The 17,169-nt window shown below is 46.3% G+C and overlaps 5 protein-coding genes across 5 annotated transcripts; 2 read left to right on the forward strand and 3 right to left on the reverse strand.

The window, feature by feature from the left end:
* Positions 1-59: 59 nt before the first annotated feature.
* V1513DRAFT_471341 (uncharacterized protein) lies at positions 60-7,721 on the forward strand (the record flags this gene model as incomplete). The annotated part of the gene is made up of 11 exons (XM_066900153.1): positions 60-344; positions 404-529; positions 587-682; positions 740-891; positions 946-1,088; positions 1,140-1,333; positions 1,384-1,811; positions 1,865-2,045; positions 2,103-2,288; positions 2,347-2,433; positions 2,484-7,721. 11 exons carry the CDS (start codon positions 60-62, stop codon positions 7,311-7,313), a joined length of 6,708 nt encoding a protein of 2,235 aa, XP_066752548.1. The 3' UTR covers positions 7,314-7,721.
* V1513DRAFT_417163 (natural resistance-associated macrophage protein-domain-containing protein) lies at positions 7,353-9,859 on the reverse strand. Its single transcript, XM_066895862.1, has 3 exons — positions 9,260-9,859; positions 7,865-9,206; positions 7,353-7,810 (listed from the first exon to the last, which is right to left on the reverse strand). The coding sequence occupies exons 1-3, from the start codon at positions 9,801-9,803 to the stop codon at positions 7,774-7,776; spliced, it is 1,923 nt and encodes a 640-aa protein (XP_066752549.1). The 5' UTR covers positions 9,804-9,859; the 3' UTR covers positions 7,353-7,773.
* Positions 9,860-10,015: 156 nt separating this feature from the next.
* On the reverse strand, positions 10,016-12,742 carry V1513DRAFT_417164 (Aldehyde/histidinol dehydrogenase). Its single transcript, XM_066895863.1, has 4 exons — positions 12,572-12,742; positions 11,941-12,517; positions 11,712-11,879; positions 10,016-11,659 (listed from the first exon to the last, which is right to left on the reverse strand). Exons 2-4 carry the CDS (start codon positions 12,451-12,453, stop codon positions 10,481-10,483), a joined length of 1,860 nt encoding a protein of 619 aa, XP_066752550.1. The 5' UTR covers positions 12,454-12,517; positions 12,572-12,742; the 3' UTR covers positions 10,016-10,480.
* Positions 12,700-13,865, reverse strand: V1513DRAFT_448107 (H+-ATPase G subunit-domain-containing protein). The gene is made up of 5 exons (XM_066898485.1): positions 13,704-13,865; positions 13,577-13,615; positions 13,434-13,476; positions 13,268-13,368; positions 12,700-13,212 (listed from the first exon to the last, which is right to left on the reverse strand). Exons 1-5 carry the CDS (start codon positions 13,704-13,706, stop codon positions 13,048-13,050), a joined length of 351 nt encoding a protein of 116 aa, XP_066752551.1. The 5' UTR covers positions 13,707-13,865; the 3' UTR covers positions 12,700-13,047.
* Positions 13,866-13,966: 101 nt separating this feature from the next.
* On the forward strand, positions 13,967-14,576 carry V1513DRAFT_448108 (uncharacterized protein). Its single transcript, XM_066898486.1, has 2 exons — positions 13,967-14,154; positions 14,207-14,576. The coding sequence occupies exons 1-2, from the start codon at positions 14,059-14,061 to the stop codon at positions 14,342-14,344; spliced, it is 234 nt and encodes a 77-aa protein (XP_066752552.1). The 5' UTR covers positions 13,967-14,058; the 3' UTR covers positions 14,345-14,576.
* Positions 14,577-17,169: the final 2,593 nt, after the last annotated feature.

Here is a 17,169-nt window from a genome sequence, read left to right on the forward strand (position 1 = left end):
GCGGTTCAAGCTTAAGCTAGCAAGTCCTTCCTGCTCCTTTGATAACCTGTGGAGACTCGATGAAGAGCTCCCGTCCCAGGCAAGACTCGCGTCTGTCGAACACGCGGTATGCAACCAGCTCGAACCGCAATGACAGAGGTGGATTCCGTTTCGGGAACAATCATGGGGGACATGGTGCCTCAAATATGACATATTTGTCTTCGACGCAGCTACCAGTAGATGCTACTTCGTCTAAGGAGACTTACGAGTCTCGAAAGCAGGAAGCCGACCTTGATAGTGCGATGGGATTCGACCTGTATGAGGCAGGACCTTCTAAAGTCGGCTGGCTTATTAATATGCATAGTGTATGTGACAACGATTAAACATTTGTTGTAAACAATTCAATGTTGCTGATAACAGTTAGACTGTCATGCAAGAAGGTGACGGAAGTGACGGGATTGCGGCAGTTAACTACTATTTCCTCGGCGAAGACGGTGAGAATTTTAAAGCGACTTTAAAATATGACCCATATTTTTTGATTGGATGCAAGGTACTATTTAATTGGGCACTGGAGCTCAGAAATATGCTAACACTGGTCGGCAAACAGGTTGGACTAGAGGCTGAGGTTGAAGAGTATATTCGACGGAAGTACGAGGGCTTGGTGAAGACGACGTCCCGAATTGTAAAAGATGACCTGGATATGGTACGTGTTCCCTGTTGTAATTTACATGATGGCTATATACTAACTTACAAGCGACAGCCTAATCATATTGTTGGATATAAGAGATCTTTCATCCAGATTTCTTTTGCCAATGTCAGCAACCTATTGGCAGTTCGCCGAGAGATCATGCCACTTGCAGAGAAGAATAAGAAGATGCTTGACGCGCTTGATGTTTATGCAGAAGTTGCCACGTACGTCTTAAGTTTACATTGTCTGTGATTTATCATTTCTGACCTGTGTAACAGTGTTGGTATGGATCTGAATAACGACTTCACCGACATTTCCACCCAAAACAATAAAAGCTCCCGTGAAGTTGACGTGACAGAGCATATTACCGACGTCCGGGAATATGACGTCCCATACCATGTACGAGTGTCAATTGATAAGGGTATGATTTCATTATTGACTTGGAAAGTAGCCGTTCTGACGTGTCCATTAGACATTCGGATAGGTAAATGGTATACAGTTGAGGCCCTGCACGGGGCTGTAGCACTTACAGAGATGCCCGAGCGCCTTGCGCGTCCTGATCCCGTTGTATTGGCCTTCGATATTGAAACAACGAAGTTGCCGCTGAAGTTTCCTGACGTGCAGATTGATCAAATCATGATGATCTCCTATATGATTGACGGGAGTGTAGGTACTGCGTGCTAGATGTCATATATGATACCTATTAACTTTTCTAGGGTTTCTTGATCACCAACCGTGAGATTGTCTCGCAAGATATCGATGACTTCGAATACACTCCAAAACCCGAATACGAAGGAGTATTTACGATCTTCAACGAGCCAAACGAGAAGGCTCTTATAGAGCGCTTTTTTGAGCATGTTAAGGAAACAAAGCCTACTGTCATTGTAACATACAACGGTGACTTCTTCGATTGGCCGTTTGTAGAAGGAAGAGCAAGTTACTATGGAATCAACATGTACAACGAGATCGGATTCCAAAAAGATAGTGAGGATGAGTATAAATCTTCATTTTGCTGCCACATGGACTGCTTCCGATGGGTGAAGCGCGACAGTTATTTGCCTCAAGGTAGCCAAGGTTTGAAAGCAGTTACGACCGTCAAGATGGGTTATGATCCTATTGAGCTTGATCCTGAGCTAATGACGAAGTGAGCATCTGATTGAATTCCTGGATCAATTAATGTTGATAAAATATATGTAGGTATGCTGCGGAGAGACCGCAGACACTGTCCGAGTACTCAGTTTCAGATGCTGTAGCTACGTATTATCTCTATATGAAATACGTCCATCCGTTTATTTTTTCCCTGTGCAATATTATTCCGCTGAACCCTGACGAGGTGCTTCGGAAAGGCACTGGCACTTTGTGTGAAATGCTCCTGATGGTATATTCTAAATATACTACACCTTTTGACAGTTCGTCTACTCTAACTTAATCAAAGGTGCAAGCTTATAAAGGTCAGATTGTTCTGCCGAACAAGCACAAAGATGCGGAAGAACGATTTTACGATGGACATTTAATCGAAAGTGAAACATACGTTGGAGGCCATGTCGAAAGTTTGGAAGCCGGAGTCTTCCGAAGTGACATTGCCGTTGAATTTAATGTTGATCCTGCCGCCGTAGATGGAGTGGGTACCTGTCGTTGACTCATTGTTGAGAGCGAGATGTGCTAATAGCAGCTAATAGTTACTGAAAGACTTGGACGCTGCATTGAGATTTTGCATTGAAGTGGAATCGCAAAAGGTTTTCGATGATGTGACAAACTATGAAGAGGTACGTGTGTTCTATCTGTACGATCTGTAGGGACCCGCTAAGCAATGCAGATCAAACAAGACATCGTGGACAAATTAACGGAATTGAAAGCAAACCCAAAACGGAAGGAATGCCCGTTGATATACCATCTCGATGTCTCATCTATGTATCCAAACATCATGATCACAAACAGATTGCAACCCGACTCTATGATCGAGGAAGCAGATTGTGCGACGTGCGATTTCAATCGTCCAGGAAAGACATGCGATCGTCGACTTCCTTGGATGTGGCGAGGCGAATTTTTTCCAGCTAAGAAAGATGAGTACAATATGATCAAGCGCGCTCTCGCGGTGGAAAACTTTCCAGGAAAGTATTCGAATCAGCCACCAAGAATGTTTAGCGACTTGCCAATGTCGGAACAGAATTCGTTGATCAAGAAGCGATTATCCGATTTTTCGCGGAAAATCTATCACAAAATCAAGGAGACGAAGACTGCTGAGAAGGAGGCAATTATTTGCCAACGGGAGAATCCTTTCTACGCGGATACCGTACGCGATTTCAGAGACCGCCGTTACGAATACAAGAATAAACACAAGCTTTGGAAACAAAATTTGGATCAAGTCGCCAAGAACGACACAGCCGCTCGCGACGAAGCCAAGAAGATGATTGTCCTCTTTGATTCACTACAGCTTGCGCACAAGTGTATATTGAACTCTTTCTACGGATATGTAATGCGGAAAGGTTCTCGATGGTACTCGATGGAAATGGCTGGCGTTACGTGTCTCACAGGAGCAACAATCATTCAGATGGCACGTGCCTTAGTAGAAAAGATTGGCAGACCTTTGGAACTTGATACGGACGGTATCTGGTGTACATTACCGAAATCGTTTCCCGAGAACTTTACATTCAACCTGAAGAACGGGAAGAAATTGTTCATTTCTTATCCTTGTGCGATGTTGAACCATCTCGTCCACGCAAGGTTTACGAATCACCAGTACCAAACATTAGTCGACCCAGTGAACTTCAAATACGAGACCAGGAGTGAGAACAGTATCTTTTTCGAAGTCGACGGTCCTTATAGAGCTATGATTCTGCCCACATCGAAAGAAGAAGACAAGAATCTGAAAAAGCGCTATGCCGTATTTAATAATGACGGTTCATTGGCAGAGCTAAAAGGTTTCGAAGTCAAGCGTCGTGGCGAGCTGAAGCTGATCAAGATTTTTCAATCGCAAATTTTTAAAGTCTTCTTGGAAGGATCTACTCTCGAGGAATGTTATGCTCAAGTAGCGAAAGTGTCAAATCGTTGGCTGGATGTAATCGACTCCAAGGGTGCAACATTAACAGACGATGAGCTGATTGATCTCATTTGCGAAAATCGAAGCATGTCACGTACTCTTCAGGATTACGGCGGGCAAAAGTCTACATCGATTTCCACAGCCAAACGATTAGCAGAGTTTCTGGGTGATCAGATGGTGAAAGACAAAGGTCTGGCTTGTAAGTACATCATATCCGAGAAGCCACGATCTGCTCCTGTCACCGAACGCGCCATTCCCGTGGCAATATTTTCAGCGGAGGAGTCGGTCAAGAGCCGTTTCCTGCGACGCTGGCTGAGAGATAGCTCTATCAGTGATTTCGATCCTCGTGATATCATTGATTGGGACTACTATCGCGAGCGACTTTCCTCTGTCATCCAGAAAATCATCACGATTCCTGCGGCGCTTCAAAAAGTACAGAATCCGGTTCCACGAGTAAGGCACCCTGACTGGCTTTATAAGCGTCTCTTGCGACTCGAGAGCAGGCAACAATCTTCGTTAGACTCGTTCAAAACGAAAACGACGCCAATGTCCGATGTCACGAACATTACCCGTATTGTGGATCTTGAAGATATCACGACGAATGGCGCACCTGCTGCGCTATCGAAAGTACGAAATCCGATAGCGAAAGTTATCTCGAAGCGGAAGAACTCACAACATGCAAGCACTGGAGAAGAAATTGAGAATGGGTTTGCGTCTCTACCGGGAGTGAAATTGTCCATCGACGAAGATTACCCAGAATGGCTAGGCTATATGAAACAAAAATGGAAAATCCAGAGACAGGCACGGCAACGCCGTCGACATCTGTTTGGCAGCATTCCGTCTGGTCATAGAAGCAATGTTGGCGAAGTTTCTGGTTTTTTTCGCAACCAGGCCGAAGTCACGTACAGCAAGCAATGGCAAATTCTCCAAGTCCGCGAATCCGAAATACCTGGCGAGCTGAAATGCTGGGTTATGATTGCTGGCAAAATCCAGAATGTCAAGATCAAAGTTCCCCGTAAATTATACGTGGACGTCAATAGCTCTGATATTTCCAGTACTGGCCTCATGGACGCTACAGTGCAAAAAGTTAGTCACACGCTCCCTAACGGCAACAACTCGAACCAGCTATTCCGGATTACTATGCCAGAAAAGTTCTATATTCAACAGCGGCAAATTGCCACTGGTTTCTTTGCACATCCCAGTATCGAGGCAGTGTATGAGAGCAACATCGATGCAGTCAACCGTGTAATCCTAGATCTCGGTAACTCGTGTCAAGTTGACATGACAGTACGCGGAGTGCTCGGCAAAGGTCTCGAGTCTGGGTTCCAAATGTCATCATTGATAAAATCTCCAGTTGGATTGAACTACTTGTCTGTTGAATCGCTAAAGGTAATATTTCTGTACCACGTCGTCTTTGGCGACAGACAAATTTACGCGCTCTTCTCATCCTTTGATGATCAAGCCGACGTCCACGTCTACGAACCATCGTCTCGCCAACATCAGGGTTTCCCAAACATGGAGACAGTGTACCAAGAGCAATACCAGCAGATGCGAGAGCGCGACGCAATCTCAAATGAGACCTTCACAGCACAAGAGAAACTTGATTTCTCTATTGATCAATCCTCGAGCATGAAGAAGATTAGGAAAGCCATAGGGACGCGCTTGAACATGCTGTATTCCGATTCCAACAATCAAGCCATTCTCGCGCTTATAAGCCCCCGACCGAAACACATTGAAAATGACTTTACGGTGGCTCGCGATATGCCTGTGCTAAACTTCAATGGGTCCGCGGCGGATAGCTCATTGCCGTCCTTGGGATGGCAGCTCCCGTTTGCGCGAAGAGCCGTACTACATTATCTCGGCCTCGGACAACAAATTGCGCAGCTACTCAATATGGCACGATACTCCGATATTCCAATGGGTAACCTGAAAAGCGACGACATACGCTTCGTTATTGATGTCCAATATGCCAGGAAACTCCAAGAAGCAAACGTCATATTATGGTGGTCACCCACCCCCTATGCCGACCACGGCGGCAAAGAGAAGGACCGGTCGTTATTGACAACCGAGAACATGGAAATGCCGTTATTCAACAATTCGAGTTCGTACGAGTCTGTGTGCGTGGAACTGTCGGTCAAAAACCTGGCAATTAACACTGTCATCACTTCGGCACTCATCAACGAGATGGAAGGTTCCGACAGCGCTAATTTGAGTGTCACCGGTACTGGAGCACTGACCGAAAACGCTAGTCTGTCATTCATGGAAAACGCGTCCTCCGCACCTGCCATTGCCGTGTTACGGGACCTCGTGAAACAATGGTGGGAGGAAGCGGTCAAAGCAAACCAAAACGCGGATATCATGGTCAACAATTTCGTGCACTGGGTCTCTAGCGCAGAATCGTTCCTATATGATCCCGTACTGCAATACCATGTTCGGAATCTGTCTCGCAAAGCATTCCTGCAGCTTCTAGCCGAATTCCGCCGAGTCGGATCGCGTATCGTGTTTGCAGAGCAAAACCGAGTTGTTATTCAAACCGGCAAGATCAATGTCGGCACCGCGTACGCATACGTACAATATATCGTCAAATCGATCCGCGCGAAGCCTCTGTTCAATTTCCTGGATATCGAGATAATGCAATATTGGGACTACCTCATCTGGATGGACGAGGCGAACTATGGGGGCTTCGCGTGCAAGACGGTGACGGATGATAATGCGCACCAGTATGCATTGCGGATGTGTTGGCAAATCAAGAGCTTTCTTCCCAGTATGCTGCAGAACGAGTTTTCGCTGTGGGTAGAGGAATTCATAGAGCATATGCACAGTGCGAAGGCAGTGCAGATGCAGTCTACACCGTCTGCGACGCCACGGCCGACTCAATTGCGACAACAAAAAGATGAGGACGATTATTTCGGTAAAGGTGTAATTACAGCGATGAAGAAAGCGTTGCACAGGCGGATTCAACAACTCGTGCGACGACAGGCCGAGACGTCCATGGACGAGCTTGCTGCTGCGGAATTCGAATTCCCTGAACTTCCGGGATCGCATCTGCGACTCTCGAATGCATCGTTGGAGTTAGTCAAGTGGCTTTGCGCCGTCTTTGGTCTTGCGCAAGATCTGAGTTTAGAGGTCCGAATGATGCGTCGCGACCTCCTCAGTCTTTTCGAAGTCCTGGAATTCAGCGACGCGGGAATATTTAGGAATCCCAGCACATCGCTCAAGATTTCGCAAATTTGCAGGTCCTGCAGCTTTGAGGCTGATCTGGATTTCTGCCGCGACGAGAGCTTGATGCCGACCGAAGCCGAAAAATACCGCTTGTGGAACTGCAAACACTGCGGACAGGAGTACGATCGACTGGCAATTGAGGAGAGAATGATTAGCAACGTGCAGACTTTGATTACGAAGTACCAGACGCAAGACCTGCGATGTTCAAAGTGCAAGCAGGTGAGAGCGGATAATTTGTCAGAGCATTGTTCGTGTTCAGGTGCTTGGGAATTAACAATGTCGGCCGATGATATAAGGAAGAAGTTTGATGTGTACAGACGCGTTGGACAGTTTTATGGATTGCGCATGTTAGATAATTTGATGGCTCACATTTGGGAACACTAGATTGTATTTACGTTTTACGGTGCATGGTATTGTGATATATTTGCGTTTGATTTGTGTGTGTACTATAAATGAATGATTATTGCATTTGCATGGTCGTAGCGAAGCCGTCCGGAATCACGCAGTGGCGACTCGAGGCGACGTCGCATATTTGTGGTCGAAACGCCATCAATAGGATTGGTTTTATAATCAAGGAACTATGCCAACAAAGAAGCTATCCATCGCTTTCAACTATTCATTTCTATATGCAGCCAACACATTATAGTAGTTGAATATGCACCCCATTTAAGTCAGACAATTCTAGAAAAGAGTAACAAAACTCCATTCTTTCTCGCAACACCCAACATTAGGATGTGCACTACCAGTAATCCGCCCCTTAATCATACGCATATTTTTATTAGTCAGAGTTTCATTCGTCAATGTGCAGATCGAATTACACATTATCTCACCGGCTAACAGTGAACTACGCCTCTCCCAAGCCAAGCAGGACAATAAGGTACCTAGAACGTTGTCAGCCTAATTATTTGACCGCTGCTGATCAAATGGGAACTCACACGTTGAGACCGGAAATAAAAAGCCAGATCAAGACGCCGCAAATAGTAACTAGCCAGTTATTGGAAAGATCTGCGTACTCGATGTCACGGCGCGCTTCGAATTCGAAGTTAGGCTCATCGTCCATGTCGGCCGCAGTTTCGGGAGTGGCAAGAACTGGTACACGCATGTACTTCTTGCGACAGGTGAAATAAATTAACGGCGCTGAGACGAACGGAAGAAGGATTGAGAGGATGACTTGGGATAAATTTAGGACTTCGGCAAGACCTTCGCGGCCAACAGCTCCTGCAACAACAATGCAAGGAACAATCGCGACAGCTCGGGTAATCAGACGGCGCAACCAAGGGCGCATCGTCCAGTGGAGAAACCCTTCCGAAACCATCTGGCCGGCTAGTGTGCAAACGATGCCAGCGGATTGGCCGGAACACAAGAGGGCCAAAGCAAAGACGGTGCCAGCTGCTTGGGAGAGGTGGCTAGAAAGCATGTCATGGATAGAGAAAAGATCGGCATCAGACGCTCCTGGTGTGTCGGAAAGAGTCGCTCCGGATACTATGAGGATAGATGAATTGACAAAAAGAGCGAATGAAACAAGGGATAGAGCAAGCTCCACGATCGAGTATCGCAGAGCATGGCGAATGGCATCTAAGGACGGACGATACTTGATGTCTTCAAGCGAATCGTTTGGACTGGATGTGAAATTGCCTTCTTTTTCATCGTATTCTCGCAACCGAGGCTGCACGAGTCCGGAGCCGAGATAGAGACTGTGAGGCATGACCGTGGCACCGAGAATACCACAAGAGTAGTACAAACCCTGGCTAGAAACGACTGTTTTCGATGGCAAAAAACCTCTGAACACTTCACCGGCAGAACTTCCTTTGATATTGGCAAGCTCGACACAAAAACAAATAACGACGGCAAGAACAAGGCATGCGACGGCATACTCAAACCAGCGGACGCCTTTAAGAGACCCATTGGGCCTGTAGGCTACTAGCACAATGAGGACGTCGACAATGGTGATTGCAACACCAGCGACAAGAGGAATCTTGAACAGGATGTTAAGCGAAATAGCAGTGCCGATGACCTCAGCCAAGTCGGTAGCAATAATCGCCGTTTCAGCCAAAATATACAGAATGACACAAAGCCAGCGAGGAAAATGGGCACGACAATTCTGGGCAAGATCAAGACCGGTGACGCTGCCAAGTTTGGCACAGAGAGACTGGAGGAAGATGGCAAAGATATTGGAGAGCATGACGACGAACAAGAGGTCGTAACGGAACATTGCGCCTGCAGCGACATCTGTAGAGTAGTTGCCAGGATCAATATAGGCAACAGAGATCATAAATCCTACTACGAATTAGCAACGGCCAGGAACGCTGATAATTGGTTAATAGACGCACCGGGACCAATAAAACTAAGATATTTCATAAACATAGCCTTTGCTTTATAATACACTTTACCATATGAGGAGGTCGGATCGGGAAACCAACTTCCACCGAGAGAAGGATATACGGCGGCATTTCCAAAGCGATGAGAACCAAGGCCTGAACTGGGGGTGTAGCTGCTAACACCTTCGAGTATATGTGCACCTTTGACAGGACGGAAACTGTCGATGGAACTCATTTCGTATTCCGGCACTGGGTCCGGAGTAAACACATCGCGTACGGATGACCGGGCTTTGTGTGACCTGCTGACGGCAGACCGACGGGAGTTGTCGCTTATGCCGTGCGGCGGAATGTCGTCTAACGGAGGCGATAGGGCCGATGAGCCCGCAGTCGGCGCATCATCAGCAGAGAGAAGGACGAGGTCCGGGTTTTTGCGGGACGCTCTATTCGCGTACACGTTGGACGAGCTATTTGTGGTGAGTTCGTTGTCGTAGAGCCTCGGGCTCTGGTTGAACTGCTCATTACCTGTGGGCTCTGGGTCGCGAGTCGGACAGTTCATTTTTGCGGTCGGGCGTGGAGCAAGAGCTGTTTGATAGCAAATGGGGAAGTGACGGAAGATGAGTTGTATTAAATTGAAAGACCATGATGGAGGCAACCTCCTCATGCCGTCCTGCGGCGTAAATCTGACCCGCCATCAACACTAATTCGGGCCCGCATTCCATTTAAGGTATCCGATTGGCCACTTTTTTTTTAACCGACTAGCTCGAATGACGAATTTTGAACAAGTTATGGCCACTATCTAACTTGATTACTATTTCCTATTCTACTTTTACAAGCTAAACATAATATGCCCAGATGGAGCACACAAATTTGGAAGCAATTGTGAGTCACGAGCCCGCCAGCTACCCGGCAACACCGAGCCCAAAATAGCCCGGGTATGGGTAATAATGATACCCGTGGCCCAAACTTAGTAACGGAACAACATGGCTGACACAAGTGCGGCGCTGGCAAGAGCCCGGGAAGCAGTGGCTATCTAACGGGTCGCTATCCGTCACATTCCGAGATCCTTACCCTTTTTGCCTATCATCACAATATCGGCTGTATGTTCTAACTTTGAAGTCGCCTTCAAAATATTATATCGTAGGAAAGATTATTGCAGTAGCAGCTCCGCATTTAGGGATTATGTCATGTCAGCTACCATAAGCAATATCTTTCGTGACAAGAATACAATATATATCACTTCATATTACTCAACAGCTGCACTAGACTTAATACAAACTCTTTCGCACTTCCCGCGTACGCGGCCACGTTCATCGCCCGCACAAACTTCCACGCCTTCTTCACGCTTTTCATAGGGTAGTCCACCACCGGTGGAATACTCGTGCTGATACCCGCGAACCGGTCTCTGCATACACTTTTGGCAAGGCAGAGAGCACGCAAGCCTTCCTCTCCACCAAACTTACCATATCCAGAGTCATTTACGCCTCCGAATGGTAGCTGGCATACGTAGAATGTAGCAAAGTCATTCACGGCGATATTCCCAGTCTTCATCTCCCGCACAACTTTTTCAGTAGCAGCACTTTTTCGTTTGCCAAATACCGCCCCTCCCAGACCGAACTTCGCTGAATTTGCGATCCGGATCGCGTCATCGATATTTTTCGCTTTCATTAAAACCATGATCGGTGCGAAAGTTTCATTCCTGGCAATCTCCATCTCAGGAGTAACATCCACTAGCAGAGTTGGCTGAAAATATGACCCCAGAGGATGTTCAGGATGTTCGTATCTCTTTCCCCCACAGCTCAACTTCGCGCCGTTCTTGACTGCATCAGCAATCAGTCCTTCTAAAACATCAAATCGAGAATCGTTGATCATGGCGCCCATGTCAACGTTCGCGTCGTCGTCCAGAGACGAACCTAGACAAAGTTGTGGCACTCGCTTTGTTAGAAGTTTAACGAGCGCGTCATATGCTTTTGGTTCACAAATAATCCGCTCAATGCCTATACAGTTCTGACCTGCAGATTGGAACGAACCGCGCATGAGAACCGAGGCAAGTGCGTCACACCGGGACCACGACGCGAGATGCTCATCGAGTACAATAGCTGCATCCTTTCCGCCGAGCTCAACTGTGACTGGCGTTAACGATGAAGCTGCTGCGGCCAGGACCTTGTGCGCGACTGGCTTGGAGCCAATGAATGTGGCGTGAGAAATGTCAGGATGTGACGTGAGGTAATCGGTATCGCTCGGCCAAGGACACACAAGCTGAACAAGATCTCGCGAGTGACCGCAAATAGAAAGACAAGCCTGAACCATTTCGACAAAGTATCGTGAGGACCATACAACTGACTCCGAGCACTTGACTATAATACCGTTTCCGGAGAAAATGGACGAGATAATGGGATTTAAGATATTATGCAACTAGTCCATAATTAGTCATAGAACCCTTTCTGGTTGACGCGATAATTCATACCGGATAGTTCCATGAAACAAGAGCAAGCACGACACCAAGAGGTTCGTACACAACTTCTGCGGTTTTGTACCTAATCAACAAATTCGTCGGTCCAGGTCGAGAAGAGGGTCGCAGTGCGCGTTCACCGTATTTCAATGTCCACGCTAACTTCTCCAGAGTCACCATGACCTGCAATAATTAGTTCCATATTCTCAATTCAGCAGAGTACGCTACTGTAAACTGAACATACCTCTCCAAGCGCAGCATCGACCATAGTCTTTCCGCTATCCCTGCATGCGATACTAACAAGTTCGTCCTGATTCTTCTTCAAAAACTCCAGAAACACCATTAACACGACCTTCCTCTCCTGAAACGACGTTTTTTTCCACACATCCTGTGCTTTTTGACACTTCTCCACTGCAATATCAATATCCTTCCTCGTGGACACCGGCACCCGACCTAAATACTGTCCGGTCGCTGGACAGTAACAATGAATAAGATCTGGCCGACTTGGATTATAGACTGACGGCTTTGAGGGTACGTCGGCTGGTGATGAACACTGCGACCAATTCGCTTGACACTCTGCTGGAAACTTGTAGTTATTTATAAAATTGTACGACCCTGGTGGGAGTGAAGGCCGCCAAACGAATACAGCGGCAGCTAAGACTGTCGTTATGACGGAGGTCGTGCAGACGACATTCCAGGACTTTGCGAAATCCCAAATTGTTGTTGCTAGACCTAAGAGGTGTTGTAGTAGGCTCATGACAGTTCAGAGCATTCAGAGAACGGCAGTTAGTAGTCGGGTCGAAGCTGGATATAACGCGGATCTGGAGTCGTTGTCAACACTCAAAACTTCCATGAGGTGGGAAACCAATCCTTACTTCTTTCGTGCCGTATCCACTAAATTATTGCAAGTAGAATCTCAGTGGCACTTTTAGCTTACTGAGTACAATTGCCACAATTAACTACAATTTGAACCTACAGCGCATCAGGAAAGTTGATCGTCCCATATTACGACTTTCAGGTCGGCGACTGAAGCAAGGGTAAACTAGTGCGCATTATAGTCACGGATAACTTTAATCAGTAACGGTTGCGACTTCTGCAATCTTATCATATACGACTCTATTAATTCTTCAGAGTCATCCCATCATGATTATTGATAAAAAAGTAATGAATTTACAACATGAAAACTAACAGTAAGCAAATGAAGAACCAATTTACATTGAAAGACTTAGTCCGCAATACCGAATCGAAACAGGCGACACCAACCAACTCAATTTTCATCTGACACCGTCTCTTCCAAAACCATATTATTTCCTGCATGCAAGTAAATTATAAATGAATGGAAGTGATGTGTTCATTGAGAGTTGATGTGGAGAGTGGGCTTCGGGGTTGCAATGGCTTCTATCAACTGAGCAACGACCTTGTCCTTGGCCTTCACGGCCGCTTCCTTGATGGCAATCAACTCGGACTGGACGCTGGCATTGGCTTCCTCCTCAGCCTTACTGTTTGAGCTCGAGTGCTACATCAGACCAGTCAGTGTGCGTTCTATGCCCAGGCGCAGAAATGCGACGTACCTCGCCCTCGAACTTCTTGAACTCAGCCTCTTTGGCACTCTTATAGGCCTCAATCTCCTTGATCGCCTCGGTACGGGCATCCTTTAGCTTTTGAGTTCGATCTATAAATATTGTTAATCATCACCGTCGCTGACAGGGGTTGTCTCTTAGAAAAGTTGTCACGTACAGGCTCGGGCCTTGGTGACAATAGCTTGCGCTTCCTTCTCCGCCTATTATAAATATAGTTAATACCATCTCCTATAGTTGACTCCTCATTCTTTTAATTAAACGAGAAGTACGACTTTCTCTCTCACTCAACAACGGACGTACCTCAAGAAGAGTCTGGATTCCAGTAGAACTCTGCGCGGACTAAACGATTAGTTAGTCTCACCCCATTTTCACAACACTCTTCTCCAAACCAAATTAATATCCTAATCAGCAACCATTCAATACGTACCATTGTGAATTATGAGGAAGAATGCTATGCAAATGAAGCAATTGTATAATGAAAAGATGGTAGAATTGCGTCGTCTTCCTCAAAACACTGAGTGTTCCCAAGCAATCAACGATAAAGGCCGTTGGCGTGCACATGAACCGCATGTCACAACTGGTCACGTTTGTTGTGATCTTAAGAATTCTCAGTATTAGGGCTCACGTTTTAGCCACGTGCCACGTGTGACAAGTTTGTGATCAGGATGCATACTAAACCGCAATGGTCGACGCCGTCACGAATTACACCTCGGCGGTGGGCCATATAAATAACCTATTCGGAGATTCCTTAGAAGGAGAAGTATTAATATTCCGACCGAAGGATGTCGAGAGCTTCTAAAGTCACTCTGGCATTGACGTCGTTGTCCGCGGTGGGTATCATCTATGGCGTTCATTTCATTCAAGATGCCGAGCAACAGGTATTTATCATCTATGTCATGTCTGTTACCATAGTCGCTAACCAGAGCTAAGTCGATGTACCAAGGTGTGGTCAAAGATAAAGAGAGACAGCGCATTAGGCAGGAGCGAGCGGAGGAGTTACGGATGCAACAGGCATTACAGAAGGAGTACGAATTGATTCAACCTGTTGCTGACAGACCGAAGAGTTGACAGAGACGACATGATGAAATACGATATTGCTGTGGAGGATTTTCGACTTGTATATATAGATTTGGCTCAAACGGCATTGTACATAATTGGCCCTACTCGGCTATCGGTTGACTTTTAGGTCATGGGCTGGATGTTTTTGAAAACGTGATGGTCTGGAGAGGGTCTTAAGCTTACATTCTCAGCTTCAATAATTAATCCATCATAATTAGCACAATAAACTTTATAGCATTTGTATCTTTCATAGAACTGGCCCCTCTCTGTTACGAGATCGACTCATACATCGGCAGCAGAGATGTTACCCATGGAATTGCATGTTCTGGTAACGAACCAATTATGAAGCAGTAACCAGTTTGAACTCTTTTAAACTTTCCGGCAAACTCTGTAAGGTAGGAAGCTAGAGGTTCTAGAAATTAGACCGAAAGAGCAGCAAACGTGAACTAGAAAATTCAGAAACCTGTGATACGAGAGCAGAATTGATTACGACATCATAGCACAGCTCTTATTCCCGTAAAATCAATTTTTTACCTCACTACGTCCTATTGTACCATGTCCAGCACAATGTTAAAAGTGCACTAATACTACATTTACTGAATCCGAGTATCCGACAGACGCAGTTTAGCACCAAACACCAACATACATAGCTGTGAAAACTGTGAATATTGACACTTCTCGCCTTTCTTCCTAATGATGATCGTTATCAGCGCCGGTCGCGGTACTAAACCCATTTTAATAATATGATCGGCTATATGCAAGTCACCTAAACCGATGAGCTTGAATCTGTCATCAATAATAAGATTGAATTCAGCCCTCCCACTTCCGACATCCGCCGCTACCCTCGCAAGGGTTTCGTCTAATTATCCAAGACAATTTCCGCGTCGGCGAATGGGGTATCATGGAAAGAGCAGGACAATTATTACATGATATGTCATATTAGCAGCAAATTGGAATCCTATCAACTTCATAAACTCTGGTTCAACTGACAGGGTTTATCAACACGTTTTGTCGACGTAGTTGGATTTGCACAGGAAGCTGCCTGTCGTTCGGTTGTCTCGAATTACTTGGTATATTTGGCATATGAACAATGATATGAACATTGTCAGTGGTACATTAACGCCAGAGTTACAAGCTGTTTGGTCAGGTACTGGCTGTCGGACAGCTATTTCTGGTTTCTGTGCATCTCGTCCGATTTGTCAATATCTACTTGTCCTCGCTGCCTCTGGTCTTCCGATCAACGGCAATTGGCGTCGCAGAATAATATCCAAGACGGCGAGAACCATGGCCACTGGGTCGACTACAAATTTCAGAGACGCCTTCTCAACAAGACAAGGGAGCATTTGTGGTGCCAGCTAATCGCTGGTGGGTACAGCACCAAGGCGGCAGCAGTGGGAGCCGTGATAGGCTAAGATCCCTTTATTACACACATGCGAGCGCTACAAGCCGTTTGGACTGTAGCGTGCGTTGAGGCTTGTCTCCTTGCCATCTGACATGGATGGGTCATCGGATCTCGCCGTTTTGTTCAAGTCGAATCTGCTGACGTCTAATACAATTGTTCGACGACATATGATACAAAGGCATTGTTCAGAATTGATGGTACACACCCCTCAACACAGCCACAGTCAGAAAACGCTGGCGACGCAACCAAACCCTTACCCATGCCAACGTTGGTGCAGGGATCCGATGACATCCTTTTTAGCTGACAGTCTGGCCACATTGGGTTCGCTCCGCCGGGTGTGGACGAAAGGAGGTGGCTTTATTGTGTTGGGTTTGGGTTTGCTGTTTGCCTGAGTTCAATATCCCACAAATAATACTGGTACTATTGTCTTGCTGTCTCAAGCGCATGCAAAATTCACACTGACAATTCTCGTGCCATTGCACACAGTGGCGGTTTTATCGACTCAAATACGAAGTGCATAAACGACTTTACCTGAGGCTGCTCAAGATCAATGCGTGAGGTGTTAATAACATTTTAGTTGCGAATTCCTGTAAAACTGTGTCATTTCAATACCCTTATTGTATACACGTCAGAGTAATCCCCGACACCAGGGTTCCTCCACATATTTGACTCCTGAGCTGCTTTGAGAAAAGCGAGCACGAATCGCAGCGTGATATGAAATTTGCAGTCAGAACGGAGAGTGATATCGGTTATGCTTCCGTTTTTACAGGCATTAGTCGAATACCGTCTGTGGCGAACCGACCCATGTCCATGCGTGACTGGTCTACTCGAATGGTAGCTCCCTGCCGCTCGGATTGCGGAGAGATGCAGAGATGATTGGCATCTGACTCTGAATGGAATAGAACAGTTTACCGGTCGGCGCCTGATCGTTTTCTCTCATTCTGGAAAGATGACACATCTGAACTGGAACTGTTTCATACCACTCGTGTCTTGTGTCTAATCGCAAAGTCGGCACTGCTGGCCAAGCGAAGCAAAGGTATGGAGTAGCGCCTCAATGTTTCTGCTTCCATAACATATTACGAAATTCTTGCGGCTGCTGGGTTGCGATGTGGCTGGCTGTGCTGTGCGGTTGCGGCATTGTTCCGGTGGAACTGTCAGAGATCATACGGTGAGAACGCCAGTGTCATTTCGGCGACAGCATATACGGTACTACTTGTCAGATGATACAGTCGGAATATTCTTTCGTACTGTTTTGACATTGAGTTTATACTGTACTGTGGGTATATCCTTGGCAATTAATTGCAGCACGAGGTGTTGGTTCAGGATCGGACGTGTACGAGTTGGTTGAGACTTTTGTGATGCGGCCCAGGCAGGTGAATTGGTTTAGTACAATGTGCAATATGGCCTGATCATAGCAGCTTTATGGAAGCCG

The sequence above is a fragment of the Lipomyces chichibuensis genome (assembly GCF_038497645.1).
Source record: "Lipomyces chichibuensis strain CBS 12929 unplaced genomic scaffold V1513scaffold_25, whole genome shotgun sequence".
In the NCBI taxonomy this organism is placed as follows: Eukaryota; Fungi; Ascomycota; class Lipomycetes; order Lipomycetales; family Lipomycetaceae; genus Lipomyces; species Lipomyces chichibuensis.

Excerpts from the sequence above, each read along its gene's own strand:
- V1513DRAFT_417163 (XM_066895862.1), bottom strand. The coding sequence starts at position 9,803 with ATGAACTGTCCGACTCGCGACCCAGAGCCCACAGGTAATGAGCAGTTC. Across the intron at positions 9,207-9,259 it reads TCTTAGTTTTATTGGTCCCG|GATTTATGATCTCTGTTGCC; the intron begins GTGCGTCTATTA and ends AATTCGTAGTAG. Across the intron at positions 7,811-7,864 it reads TTTATTTCCGGTCTCAACGT|GTACCTTATTGTCCTGCTTG; the intron begins GTGAGTTCCCAT and ends ACAACGTTCTAG.
- V1513DRAFT_448108 (XM_066898486.1), top strand. The coding sequence starts at position 14,059 with ATGTCGAGAGCTTCTAAAGTCACTCTGGCATTGACGTCGTTGTCCGCG. Across the intron at positions 14,155-14,206 it reads TTCAAGATGCCGAGCAACAG|TCGATGTACCAAGGTGTGGT; the intron begins GTATTTATCATC and ends ACCAGAGCTAAG.
- V1513DRAFT_448107 (XM_066898485.1), bottom strand. Across the intron at positions 13,477-13,576 it reads GAATCCAGACTCTTCTTGAG|GCGGAGAAGGAAGCGCAAGC; the intron begins GTACGTCCGTTG and ends TATTTATAATAG. Across the intron at positions 13,213-13,267 it reads TCAAGAAGTTCGAGGGCGAG|CACTCGAGCTCAAACAGTAA; the intron begins GTACGTCGCATT and ends GGTCTGATGTAG.
- V1513DRAFT_417164 (XM_066895863.1), bottom strand. The coding sequence starts at position 12,453 with ATGAGCCTACTACAACACCTCTTAGGTCTAGCAACAACAATTTGGGAT. Across the intron at positions 11,880-11,940 it reads TCGATGCTGCGCTTGGAGAG|GTCATGGTGACTCTGGAGAA; the intron begins GTATGTTCAGTT and ends TAATTATTGCAG. Across the intron at positions 11,660-11,711 it reads TTGTTTCATGGAACTATCCG|TTGCATAATATCTTAAATCC; the intron begins GTATGAATTATC and ends ATTATGGACTAG.